We start from the raw sequence: 13624 nt of genomic DNA, 5'->3' as shown, positions 1-13624 counted from the left end.
GTTTTCTGCATTGACTGCACTGCCTCTGTTGCTGAAACCGTACTACTGGGAGTTGTAGTGTCTCTTAGGGTGACTGTAAGATACAAATGAAGGAGGATTTGGCTCAGGAATATATAATCTCGCTAGATTTCAGGCAGGATAAACAGTATTTTATATTTTTGCACTTATCAAGCAGATAGAACAAAATACTTCCAATGGTTTATTTAAGTTCATTGTTAGAGTAGGCATGCACTTTAACACAAAGAAATTTATATTTGTTTTCGTCATGTGACTGTAATTTTCAAATCTCATTGGGCTAAGCTCAAAATAACTCACATTTTAAAATAACTAACCATACATCCCAGCTTTGTGAATTCAGCCTATAAGATCCTCACTATTTTGTATAGCCACCCGGGGTTCAGCTTTAAGGTTAGCAAAACAAAATTTGACCTGGTCTCAGCCCTTCATGGCAGCTCAGAGAAGAAAGGAATACAAAGTGGAATGGGTTATATCTGCAATCTAGATTGAAAGTGCTAATGCATAAGTACAATTATTCTATAATTACCTTTTATTTGCCTGTTTTTGTCATTTTCATCCCACTCAATGTGAGTCAATGCAATAAACTTGCCTGTATTCTGTGCTTTTAGCATGTGGACACAAGCAGCAGTGTTCTCAAGAGCTCCAAGATGGAGGAAATGCTTCAAGCTCTCCACCTTGACTGTCGTGCTGGTTATTTCTTTGCCACATTCTGTGATCAGTCGGGGAACAAGGTATGCCAGAGAGCAAACTCATTTTCTGTTAGCATACATCAGCCACTGTGTAGTTATAGCCTATAACTTATAGGCACTATAAGTCACCCTTTATGGTTTATTGTCCTCACACAGAACACAGTGTCCTTCATACATACCCAGGGGTGTTGTACATCTGAGAAATTATGAGGAACATTTTCCCCTCTTTGAATGCTTTGAGTACTGTGAGCCCAAATATGAAAGTCTGCGATTGGTCTCTCTGTGTTGTCCATATAAATCAATGATATACTTCCTTTAAATATTTCACCTGCACTAAAATTAGGAAAGAGCAGAAACAGACAATCGTTTCTTCATTTTTTAAAAAGAGTTGACATGCTTGTTTAGAACACATTGGGATTGCCATGGCCATGGCTACATAAATTCCTAAACTGCATCAGATCTGATAGAAAGGGGACCATATGAACTTCAGGTTACCAGGATTTCTTATTACAGCATGGCTTTGTCCACGTGTATTTTGGTACAGTTGGTATTCATGACAGCATGAATAATGTATGCATATTATGGAGTCCCTGGTCAGTATAATGCGCTTAGGAATTTTGAGAGTCGTGGTTACTATGTAGCCTATGCACAGCATTTGTCCTGCTAGGCACTGGAAAGGAAATCATGCCTCTCAAGTCTGATTGGATCTTGGGAGAATCATAACTCTTCTATGCTTGAATAAGAATCCCCAACATGTGTTTAGATATCCACATGTGTGGACAACATGTGTTATCATTTCATAAAGTGGAGCCACAAGAAAATGAGTCAGTCATCATTCTTTCGCTGTCTCATTTATATTCTGCTGCAGTGACAGTTGTATGAGTATTTTATAGATCAGCCATGTTAAATGCTCCATGTCCTAATGAGTGAGCAGGATGCTAAATTTAAAATATGTCGTACTGTGTGAGAGCTGTAAACACAGGCAGATATACACACATATAAACTTAAACTGAGTTAGTTGATCTTGCTTTGTGCCAAAACCCATTTACGTTTCTAATTAACATGTAACTCATATTGTAAAGTGTTCTGGAACTGCTGTTGGATAAATGTATATATTTCTTTATTGTTTATTAGTATTGTTCCATTTCAGCTGTGGGAGAGTGGCGTCAACTTTTGGTTTGATCTACAGTCCTATCATCACTTGTTTTACCAAGAGACTCTTCATCCTTTTAAACTATGCAGACAATCCCAAGTAAGTGGTAAATCTCAAGAACGAGATGTTTTGTGCCGAGAATGACTAGGTTGCATAACATTCTCCAGCTTTTGTGACTCTTGTGAATTCCACTTAGGGAATATTGTCTTCGTTAGTGAAATGAACCCCAGCCTGAACCCAAAACACATGATGTATGCCCCTATCAAATCTCCTGAATGTCAACACAAAAAAATTAAAATTGGGCCAGTGACTTTATCTGAAATTATCTGTGTTATCGGAATGTAGAAAAAATTAAAGAAAAATGTAATGCTCTCAGATACTGAGCCAGCATTTTTAAGGAAACAAATGAAACTTTTGCATGTGATATTATATCATGGTACATATTGCATGTCTGCCCACTTAGACCATAAGTTGAAAAAGGTGACATTTCAATTATTTAGCATTTGCAAAAGCAACAGTAAGGGTTTATATGTAGATGCTTAGGAAAATAAGTTGTTTATATCAGCAATCAGAGTTTCTGTGCAGAAATGTCATCATTAAAAAGGGACACTAGGCAAATAGCTAATTAAAGCATGTAAAAGGATTTGTAATGCTCCTCAGTGATGTAATTTACGCATCCCTTTTACGCTGGTCAAGCAAGGGACACTACTGCTCACTGGTGCATCTTGCAGCTTCCTTTGTTACATATTTGCCTCCAACCTGCTCATTGGGAATGAAGCAGCATTGACATGCTTTTAATTTAAAAGGCTTGATTTATTTGAACCCAATGTAGCGTATGGTATCACCCCTTCCAGTGGCAGCACACATCCAATCACACTGACTGTCAGTAATACATGTATGTGTGTAGTAAAATGCTCCAGACTCCCACCTTGTCTGAGAGTGAAATCTCGCCGTGTCCGCATTTTTGTTGTCCCTTCAGGCCTTAAACGGTTTTTGCCAGAGTAGAAGATCTTGGTCGTAAGAACTTGGGGGATCTTGTGGAGTATGTAGCAGATGCAGAGAGATGAGATCTAGATTCATAAAGTTGCGTGATTCTCACTTCTGTCGTTATCTTTGTTTGAAGTACTAAATTGTCTCTGTAGATTAAGCTAATGGAATCCCTTTAAAGGATAAGTGCACTTTAACACAAAGTACACTTATCCTTTAGGCCCCTTTAAAGTGATGTCGTCCCTCCCTGTACACAGATGAATACTTACCGAGTTCCAACAGGCCTGGCCTCTGTTGCTTGTTCTTTCTTCTTCTGAATGTGCCCATGCATTATATCCCCATTGACTGGGGCTCATCTCCCAGACAGAAGGTGGTGGTAGACGAGCCCTATAGAAGTCAATAGGGATAGTCTATGCAGGAGAAAAAGATGTCTACCACAGGATGTAAACAGCCAACGTAGGCCAGGCCCATTGGAATTCATTGAGTCTTAATGTTTTTGTGTGGTAGGCTAAAAAACATAGCATAGCGGCAGTGGCGTAACAACCGGGGGTGCGGGGGGGTCACTTGCCCCGGGCGCCAATAACTCTGGTTACGCCACTGCATAGCGGATATGGCACAAGATTGTAGCACAACTAAGCAGGCAAACAACAGACAGAACAAGTAGGAAGCTGAACAAGGTTTTTAACATTCATTTTATTTTTTTATCCGATTAACCGATTAATCGAACTTAATAATCGGCTAACTAATCGATTTTGAAAATAATCGTTAGCTGCAGCTCTAGAAGATACTACCTAATGATGTCACTGCAAATATTGCTTACTATTGGCCAAAACAAAAATCACATGAATGATATAAACACATGTAAATGCGTAACAATGCATGAAAAACGTGCATCAGCGCGTGTATAAGGTGCTGCAAAAATGCACGAAAAGACATGAAAATAAAGACGCATAAGCACGAATGGAGGCTTAAACCACAGGTGATTAATATTAGACTTCTAACAAGCAATTTAAAAAACAAGCAGTGTGCTGTGCCAGGATCGGTGCATCAGCATTGTGTCTGGGAACACACACCAGCAGCTGTGTGTTGCAGCGCAGTTGCTGGTGTGAATGCAGCCTATATGGTGGACTGCGGTATGGACACAGACTGAGTGACTGTTCTGTCTAGATTGCAATTCGGACCTCTGCTCAATTAAAATTTTACACGCCATACCTCTTTGAATTTGAATTCACTTACCTTGATCTATACCATCTCCCAATATATTCCAGAGCTTTCAAGGATCCTTTGACTGTCCTCGCCCCCCCCCCCCCCCCTCCCCAGTCTAAGCATTGAAAGTATGATCTCTGTAACGTATGAAGTTGAAGAGAGATAGCAATAACTTAAAAACCCAATAGTGTTGCCAGAGAGCTGACTCACTCAGAATGACACCTTGAAGATCATTGAGAAGTGTGAAGATCTTGACAACAGCAAACATCCAGGTAGGACAAAAGATCATAATGGAGTTTAGAACGATTTTCTGGAAGGGTGGAGCCAACAACATAAACTGAACTACAGGGGGAGGTAGGAGCAAGATTCTAAAAGGCAAATGCTAAGTCACAATTCATGTATAACATGATATTCATGCCATTGATAGTGAGAGGCCTCAGTTTTTTAGTCAGATGTGCTCTGGCACATGAGGCAAACTCATATCCATAGTCACTGTCAATTAATGCCAAATATGCTGTTCACTTTTCAAGGGAATTTGCACTTTGCAGAGGAAGTTTCTTTTAGTTTGGTGAATGTGGTAAAATGGCACTTTGCAAAGAATATCCAATCACATGGAAGGAAAATGAAAAAACATTTTTGGTTGCAAAGACCAAAATGTCATGTCAAGTGTTCTTCCAACATATTAATGTTCTTGACTCACTCTGCAAATTTTGTGACATTTCACATAATTCCTCAACTGCGCGGTAATTGTATCCAGCATTTGTGACATTAAAAGACCTCCAATCTGTTGCATATTCTAGAGCCAAATTCTCATTTAAGTGAACAGCCTATTTGCCTTTAGTAAATCAACTCAGTTTCTCTAGTTTTTGTAAAACATCCCCAAGGTCATTCCAGCCTTCGGCACACAAGCTTTTTTCCCCACCTTTTGCTCAGACATAAGAGTGGGGTCTGAATCTTTTCATGGATTGAGCAGGTCAGTAGGTGTTGGTGGCTCCACTTCCTCGCTTTTAAAGCTGGTATTCCTGTCAACATGTAGTACCTGGGCAGCTGGTGACTGAGATAATACACTCCGTGCTTGGAGAACACTGACCGACACACAGCAAAGCTGACTAAAGCTCTCTGCAAGGTCCAAAAATACAAAAAGAGAATTTGGAAAAAATATAACATTCCTACACACAGTAATCTATTAAAAACAACTTACAAGAGTTGTGCCATATATTCTCTGTGTCAGTAAGGGAGATGGTCCAGAAAAAAGCTGGCAGGCCTTTTTTTGTTGAGTTCCACACACTCATGCCAGTGGTTCTGCCTAATTAAAGTGTAAGTAAAGTGAGGGGTGGAAAAGAAGCCACCCCCTCCCCCCCCGGAGCTTTTTACAATAATGTGCTGGTATACACAACACATTAACAAATTATGGCAGACTTGCAGACTTATCTGCCAAAGTGGCCCCTCTAGCGCTGCACTTCTCCCTCACCGGCAGTTCCATTTCCCACTGTCTTCTTCTGGGTTATGATCTTGTGGACGCTTGCCTATGGGAGTTACTTCATCTTGGCATGTCAAGCCTGTGCTCTGAGTTGCACATGTGCAGTTCAGTGTACAGGAAAAAAGAAATACTGACAAGGAGCAAGAAGATTTTATGGCAGAAGAGACTTGCAGTCTCTTCTTTCATAGGAAGCCTGCCGATCAGCAAATGTATATTGTCACTAGCGCACCCACCCAGTTGCAGCTAAGGAGATGTGTGTTATCTCAGTCAATAAACAGCATTGACTTTAATATCATGGAGTGCGAGTGACTACTTTCATCTATCTACATTTCACGGAGGCATCCGTTGTCACTACCGCACCCACCCAGTTGGATTTGGGTTTTTGTCCGGTCAGGAGTGCGATGGGACAAGAGGATTAAGTTATATATTTTTTACGTCCACTTTAAATTATTTATTTCTGGGGTCAGTATAGGCTTTAACAGTGTCAATAAGTTATTGTTAAGTCATAGGGAACAAATAGGAATCCAAAGGGGGTAAGGGTGGTAAAGCAGTTTAATATTCATAAATATCAGTCATAGTAACTGCTGATGTGTGGCTTGGAGCATTCTTGTGATGAAACAACACCTCATTGGTCAACTTTCCTCAGTGCATACCCTTAAAATGCAGTTAAAGTCTCTTTGCAAGCTAGAGTGGTATCCATCACGGTTTGGCTTACACAAAATAATCCACTATTACCATTCTCTCTGCATTCTACAAAAATGCATATTTTTCATAGTGGACAAGCTAGTATACTTCTGTTGTTTTGACCTATTCTGGCTCTGGGATAAAGTGGTCAACCTGATGCAAACTGCTGCAGAAGATTTTCTGCTTATAAAATAACAAGGTATTATAAGGTCTCCACCTTGTAACACCTCATATATGAAGTAGGTACAATAATGTATATAAAAACAACAAATACCTTTTCAAAACCATCCTTTATTCAGCAAATAGGCTACAATCCTAAAACCACCTAAAACATATGCTGCAGGACCCTGCAACAATATCTACCAACTACTACTGTTGCTAACATGTCCTTGCAAATTGTAGTTGCTTGACTGTCATACTGACCCTCTGGATTCAATTTGTAGAGTCACTAACCTAGAACAAGCATGCATATAAGGATTTTTGGCTTTTCTTGTAGTATCTTACTACTCATGTTTGTCCCAGACCAGTAACTCAGAAAATACTAAAGACAGTTAAGACAGTAGGTTAAAATAATTCCATTGCGGCTAAAATTTTCAAAAAGGAGGTTGGCGGCCCAATATTTCTCCCAGGAAAGATTTCCTTTAAAGGCAAAAGCCTGCATGTTACAATTAGGGAACAGTGTTTGTAGGGAAATACAATATAACATTATTTTTACTTAGTATTTCCTTTGTTTCATTTACATACAGATGAAAGGGTGAACCATTGCTCTTCATATGATGTCAGTTAAAGCAGCAAATAAAATGTATACTTTTTATCTATGGTAATGCAAAGAAAATAACACAGTTTTTCTAAAACATAGTCCTTAAAAGAAAGCCTTCTTGATCCTGCAAAAAATAATAAATAAATATATAAATATATATTTTTTCACTTGTTTTTTACTTTATCTTAAAAAATGACAAAGCTATCTCCTAATAAACAGGCCTTTAGCAGAAATGTAAACACTGCTCTTGTCCATAGGGACAGGTGGGAGAGCTACATTGATTAAAGTCCACAGAAGTATTCTTTCATTCATATATTCATATAAAAATAAAAACAATAGTAGAGTCCTGTACCGTGTTAGCCATTGATTAATGCAGAAAGGTTGGAGTTTAGGTTGGAGTTTATTGGCAAGTGAAACCCTCAGGCTTTAGTACTTGATGAAGGAACTTATCGGGTCCAAAAAGCTTGCATTTTTATTAATTTTACTCAGTTAACAAAAGATGTCACTTAAATGCCAAACTTTCTGAATTTGTGTATAAACAAGATGCCTTAGGTAAGAAATCTTGATCGTTGATTCTGTTGTTTGCACCCAACGATACTCCAAGATACCATGGCAGCCAGATTTAGTTAGCTACCCTCCAGCATTTTATCTTCCCTTCGCCATGATACATTGAATTATGACTATGAATGAGCATGACCCCTGCTAGAGTTGAATGCCTATTAAGGGTTTAATGACCACGGGAGAGGCGTGCTTCACCTTCAGCAGCCACCGTTCAAGGACACTTCATGTGTATCATTGGTATTTGGGTGCCTCCACTGGATTATCAGACCCTTACGGGAGGCCATTCCACAATGCAGGTGAGCTAAGGACTGAAGTAGTCGAGGAGAGTAGCCAAGTCTTTATCAGGTGTAACCAGAGCCAAGCACATAAAGAGTTGAGCAGAAATATAGTTATATACAAAGCCAAGGTCAGGGCAGGAGGCAAGGTCAGGTCACACTGGTGGTCAACTCCAGGAAGTCCAGCGGGTCAGGAACAAGAGGCAATGCAGGTAACAGGCGCTATAACTATACAGAAAGCAGGAATAAAAACTTAGGCAAGAGTACAGGGAACATAACACTCCAGGATGACCAGAGCAAGGACTTAGACAAAGATGCAGGATACAAGAAATCAGAATCACACAGCCCACCCTAGCTGAGTGCTGCAACAGGCAAATGGTTGTGTCCTTTTAAAGGAGTATAGAGCAATCTGGAGGGATCCCCTAGTCCACAAGTATGCAAGTGCACAGCCAACCTGAACAGATAAATCGGACAGGTGAACTTGTGCCAGAACACAAGAAAGAGACCTGGAGTGCAGTGATACAGACATAACTGTGGGAAAGGTAATAAACACAGTAACACATACCAGCACGCAGTGGAACCCAGAAGCAAAAGCAACAGAGGGACACGAGAAGTGCACAGGTCTTGGACAACACTATCGTAGAGATCCTCCCTGACTTATCTAAATTATATAGGTGTCACAATCTGGGATCAGGCTCAGAGTCCAGTAGCTGAAACAGTAGGCAAATTAGTGGTATAACAGGCCAGGTTCGGTACACAAGCAGACGGTAGTAGTGTAGGAGCAGGCAGAAGCGTAGTCAGCGAACAAGCCGAGGTCAGTAGCCAAAGGTATCAGGTACGAAGCAGCAGACGATGAGAGTAGTCGGTGAATCAGCAGCCATGTACACGGGTAGCAGTATGAGTAGATTGTAGCACAGAGTGAGCAGGAGCAAGATACTGGCAGGAGCACAATAATCTGGCAAACAGGAAGTGCAGAGGCATGGCTTAAATAGGAAGTTCAAGGGAGGAGCAAGAAGTTCAGAGTTCAGCAGACACTAGGTTAAACTGAGCATTACACAGGAGATCAGGCAAGGAGCTATCCAAGGTTCTAAGGTGGCTCAACAGGTAGAACCACTGCCAGCTACAGCCCTGAGTTCAGATCCGGTTCCTGACAATAGGTCTGCCTAACCCCCTTCACTCTGGCTCCAACCATTGGCAGTGTTACAATTTCAGCATTTTGCAATGCAATACAGGTTAATTAGTTCACAGTGCAGCTATTTTCACTCTCAGCCTAAAATTTGACGTGCAAGGATCATGGGACATTAATATAAAAGAAAAAATCAGATAATTATGCTATGTGTTTTTGAAAGTACTTTTAATAAATTTCCAATGACTGCATAACTGGATGGAAAAGTATTTTTCAGTATTTTCCTGGCATTCTGCTGCTTTACTTTAGTGCTCAGTCTAAATATACAGTACAAACCAAGCCCCAGTCTGTGGAGAGTAGCCGAGTAAATAAGATTGTAAATGCTTGATTCAAGTCAGTGACAGTGGATGTGTCTATCAGAAGGATCATTCTACTAGTGGCACATGTTATTGGTTTTGTTCAGTGAATTGTTCTAATTTTATGCTAGGCAGATGCAATACTGACTCCTTCCCCTCTTGGCTTCAACACCTGGGCTTTGTTTTATAGAATAACATATTTCAAATGAATGGCCCCACTTCCTATACATTTCAGCACCAAAACTGTAAATACAATGTATTATTTTAAGTTCTATAGGAGGGATTATGTTCTAGTATGAAGTATGTATCGTTAACATTAATGTGTTAATATGACCAATGGTTGGGATAATATTAAACTCTACTAGGGAAGCCTATATCAAACAATTTTTCCAATTAACATTTGAACACACTGCTAAAATTATTTCATTGCATGGAGTTTTAAAACAAACAGACACACAAACAAACAAACAAACAAACGTATACTTCATTTTAGATGCTATAGGGCACCCAGTTTTGGAGGGACTTCTCAGCTGTCAGTATTCTGCCAGCAGACCCCATGACATGAATGGGATCGTGTGGCCTCAATATTGCAGGCAAGATTTTGATTGATGTGGCCCTGTGAAGACAGAAGTCTGTATTGAGCTAGTTGTTTTGGAGCACTTAAAAGAGAACTATGGGGTAAGTGTTTTTCCCCATAGTTCTCATTAGGGTCATGGGAGGACATATACAAACCTCATCCCGTGACCCAAAGCTCAGTATATAGCAAGCTATATACTGAGACGGCCGCAGCCGGGACGGATTTAGACAATACTGTCGAGATCCACCCAGCTGCGTGAGTGACAGCTGGCTCTGCCTATCTCGAGGAAGAACTAGCTGTGCCCGCCCCCTCCCCCATTCCTCCACTCAGCGCTGGAAGAACGGAGAGGGGAGTGGGGAATCTCTGCAGGGAGCGGTAACTGACAATCACCGTTCACTGCAAGGAGACGATCGGGAAGTTAGTGGACGGCTGCATGTTTCTGCTCACTTCCCGATCAATAGAGCCAATCTGTGACAGCTTCTTTGTCACAGGTCGGCTCTAACTATGAGGATGAGTGGAAATCACTTAAACCAAAATAAATGTATCACCTACAAATGCTCTGGAGGCCACCGTTTCCTTCCAATATCAAACTCAAGAAACAAAACACTGTTTAAAGGGTCACTTTTTTGCATATATCAACTGCTAGCAAGTAGTAGATATATGCAAAAACTAATTAAAAAAAAACCTTTTTAAAGGTTTAAACGTACATGTGTCTTCGCCGCGTGCTTCTGTCCGAATATCTGATGAGTCTTGGGCGGCTGCAAAGGATCTTGGGGCGGGCGCATGCGCAGTTCAGATGTTCGGCCAGGAGACGAGGAGAGACACAAGGTAAGTCTATGGAGTAGCATTCACCCGCACAGACCCTGTGGGACGTCAGAAGAAAGGAGGACAGAGAAGTCAGCGCTGGATCGGAGACCCGCACCAGCGCTGGAGGGACATCTGAAAACTACACTAAAGAAGCAGATGATTTAAGGTAAGTCCTTCCACTAACATTGGGGCGTGGAAATTATCCTTTAATGTCACTTTAAGGACGGCAACAGACTTGAGCACAGAAATGCTCCCAAAAGATGAATTTTGCAAAAATATATTCAAACTAAAAATTTCCTCCCTAAAGAACGATTCCAATGTCATACCTCTCAAATGTGCTTCAATTGGAGGGACTGTACCTCATTTGGAACCGGAGCCCTCTGTCACTGTTTCCTCCTCAGTGTCACGCTTGCTGTTGATGCAACGGAGTGGATCGCAACTGCGGAGTGTAAGTAGTAGGGTGGTGAGTGAAGACAGCTTCTCAGGCTTGAATCTCAGGCGTCACTCCCAGTCTTAGCGGGGAGTTTGAGATTCTAGCATCACAGCCGTAAAATAACAAAAGTATTGAAGCAGAGCTATTACTTCATAGCCTAACGTCTCACAGTAAAAACTGAAGACAAGGATAGACATAACGTTTTTAGGGAGTGATGTGCCACGTATATACAGGTATGGAAGCAGGCTTTCCCCAAGTGCACAGCTGATAGGTAATGATACGGCAGTCTATAACATACACAAGGTTTGCGGAGCAGAGTGTTAGTTTAAGGCTCCAACAGGAGCAGTACTTGCGGTTTGAGTCCAGTTAGGGGTTCAAGGTGCAGGTCCACAGGCTGAAGGAGAGGAGATCTGTCTCAGGCAGTCCTCAGGGTAGCTGGAGGCTTGGTTCAGGAGGCAGCAGGCGTTCTGACTCCAATTGTGGAACGCCATGCTGCCTCAGCTGTGAGTTTAAATAGCCCCAGGAAGGGGACGGAGCCGCCGGCCCGAACGAGCGGCTTCCGCGTTCCACCGTGGAACGCAGCCCGCTCGCCTCATATTCAGGAAGTCGAGCGGCGTCCGCGTTCCACCGCGTTCCCTGCAGGTGGAAAGACTGCAGTGGTGTGCCCCCGACGGGACTCGTCACACTCAGTTGTCACTCTTTTTGGTCTCATGTAGATATCTATGGAAATGTATAACTTATTTACCAAAAGTATTATTTTGCGACTTTCACTGATCTCTTAATTATCGTTTGCTATTTAAATGAAAACTGATGGCAAGAAAAAATAGGTTGAACCAATCAAGTTTGGCTTATCAATTCGTAATAGTTTTCATAACTGTGGGCATGGCAGGGGGGTGTCCATTGCCTAAATACATTGTGCTGGAAGTTGACCCTCTTTCTCATTTCAGAGAGCTGGGAGGTATGTTATATTCCTTTATTACCAAACCTCTATTAAAAGCATGTACATGGGGGCAAATTCTCAATAAAAGCCCACTGTTTCTTGGGACCCCATAAACACCTAGAAACCATAGAACGATATTCATAAACAACAACAAAAATTGTAACTGCGCTGTGTCTGAGGTCCCAAGAAATGGTGAGTTTTTATTAGAAATATGTAATTAGGTAAATTCTTTTAATAGAGGGTTGGTAAATAAGTGGCTTTGGAATAGTTCTTTAGGGAGGGAATTTTGAGTTTGTATATATTTTTGTAAAATGTTTGGATGTATTTCAGCTTTTGGGAGCATTTCTGTGCTTAAGTCTATTGTATTGTATTGTATTGTAGAAGTATTGGGAGAGTAATTACTCACAGAACGAAAGCCCTGGGGCACAACACACACATTGCTGGAAAATTTATTGTAGCACAGGGGAACACATCATCCTGCCATGGATCCTCTCCACTCTTTACAGTGAAAAGGATCCATGGTGGGACATGTATACCTGTGTTCTAAAATAAACTTTTCAGCGAAGGTTGCGGTGTGCGACCAGACTTTTTTCTGTGAGTAACTGCTGATGCTGAAGCATGTTCAGCCAGTGTGCACCCGACATTCTTTCTAGTGCTGCTGTGAAGAAGCAGTGATATTGGGCCATGGAAGTTGTCAGGAGAGTAAAATGTGCTCTTCCCAATAGTTAGCAGTTGTCACACGTCAGCACTATAGCTCGATCACAAACCACTGATCATTCAGGTCACGGTTTCTCCCTGCAGAGAGCAGGATTTCCCGCTCCCCTCTCTCTGTTCCTCAAACACTTATTGGAGGGGCAGACAGGGGAGGGGGCGGGCACAGCTCTAGAGAGTCAGAACCAGCTGTCAATCGGACAATCCTAACAATATTGTCAGGATCCTTCCCGGCTACAGCGAGGCTCTGCGCTGTCAGCATATAGTGGGCAGTAGTAAATGTACTCCTGTGACCCAAAAGAGAACTAAAGCAAAAAAAAAACAGTATTTTGTGTTTTGGGGAGCACCTGACCTTTGTTGAAATCCCCTCTTAAGCACCACCTTTTGAAACCTTAAAACAGGTTTTAGAAGGTGGTGCTCAAGAGGTGATAAAGCCCTATATAAAGGCCACGCTCATATAGTCAGAAAAGCATGCAGTGCCCATGATTTGCAGGTTCTGCTAAGTGCCCGCTGTCCACACTTATGGCAGGGACCTTTCACAAGAAGCAGTTCAAATAAATGTAATAGCATTGCCTTACTTCATGCAATGTTCAGGTCAACACGCCATGACACACTATCCAACAAGCAGAGTTCTTTACTGAGCCATTCATTTTATTATCTCCTTACAGCTGTGTTGGTCGGGAAGTTCTCCATTTTGTTACAATATAATTGAAAATACTGAATTCTCTACAATCGAACAAAATATATTGTACTGTACATGTTGTTACATTAACACTGCACAAATTATTCACGACTTCAGCAAATCATTGTTTTGTACTGTTAGAAACTAGGGATGTTCAGATACCAAGTACCGTACTCAGT

The 13624-nt window shown here is 41.4% G+C and overlaps 1 protein-coding gene across 1 annotated transcript in view; it reads left to right on the top strand.

Moving 5' to 3' along the window:
* Positions 1 to 13624, top strand: part of RGS22 (regulator of G-protein signaling 22) — a 74318-nt gene that overhangs the window by 30298 nt on the left and 30396 nt on the right. The window contains exons 13-14 of the mRNA XM_018558972.1: positions 627 to 749; positions 1858 to 1959. Coding sequence (XP_018414474.1) covers positions 627 to 749; positions 1858 to 1959 — 225 coding nt within the window. The remainder of the gene's footprint in view (positions 1 to 626; positions 750 to 1857; positions 1960 to 13624) is intronic.

Source organism: Nanorana parkeri, unplaced genomic scaffold (assembly GCF_000935625.1).
Source record: "Nanorana parkeri isolate BGI_ZX_2015 unplaced genomic scaffold, ASM93562v1 scaffold16, whole genome shotgun sequence".
NCBI lineage: Eukaryota > Metazoa > Chordata > Amphibia > Anura > Dicroglossidae > Nanorana > Nanorana parkeri.
This window is presented reverse-complemented; position numbering and strand designations above follow the sequence as displayed.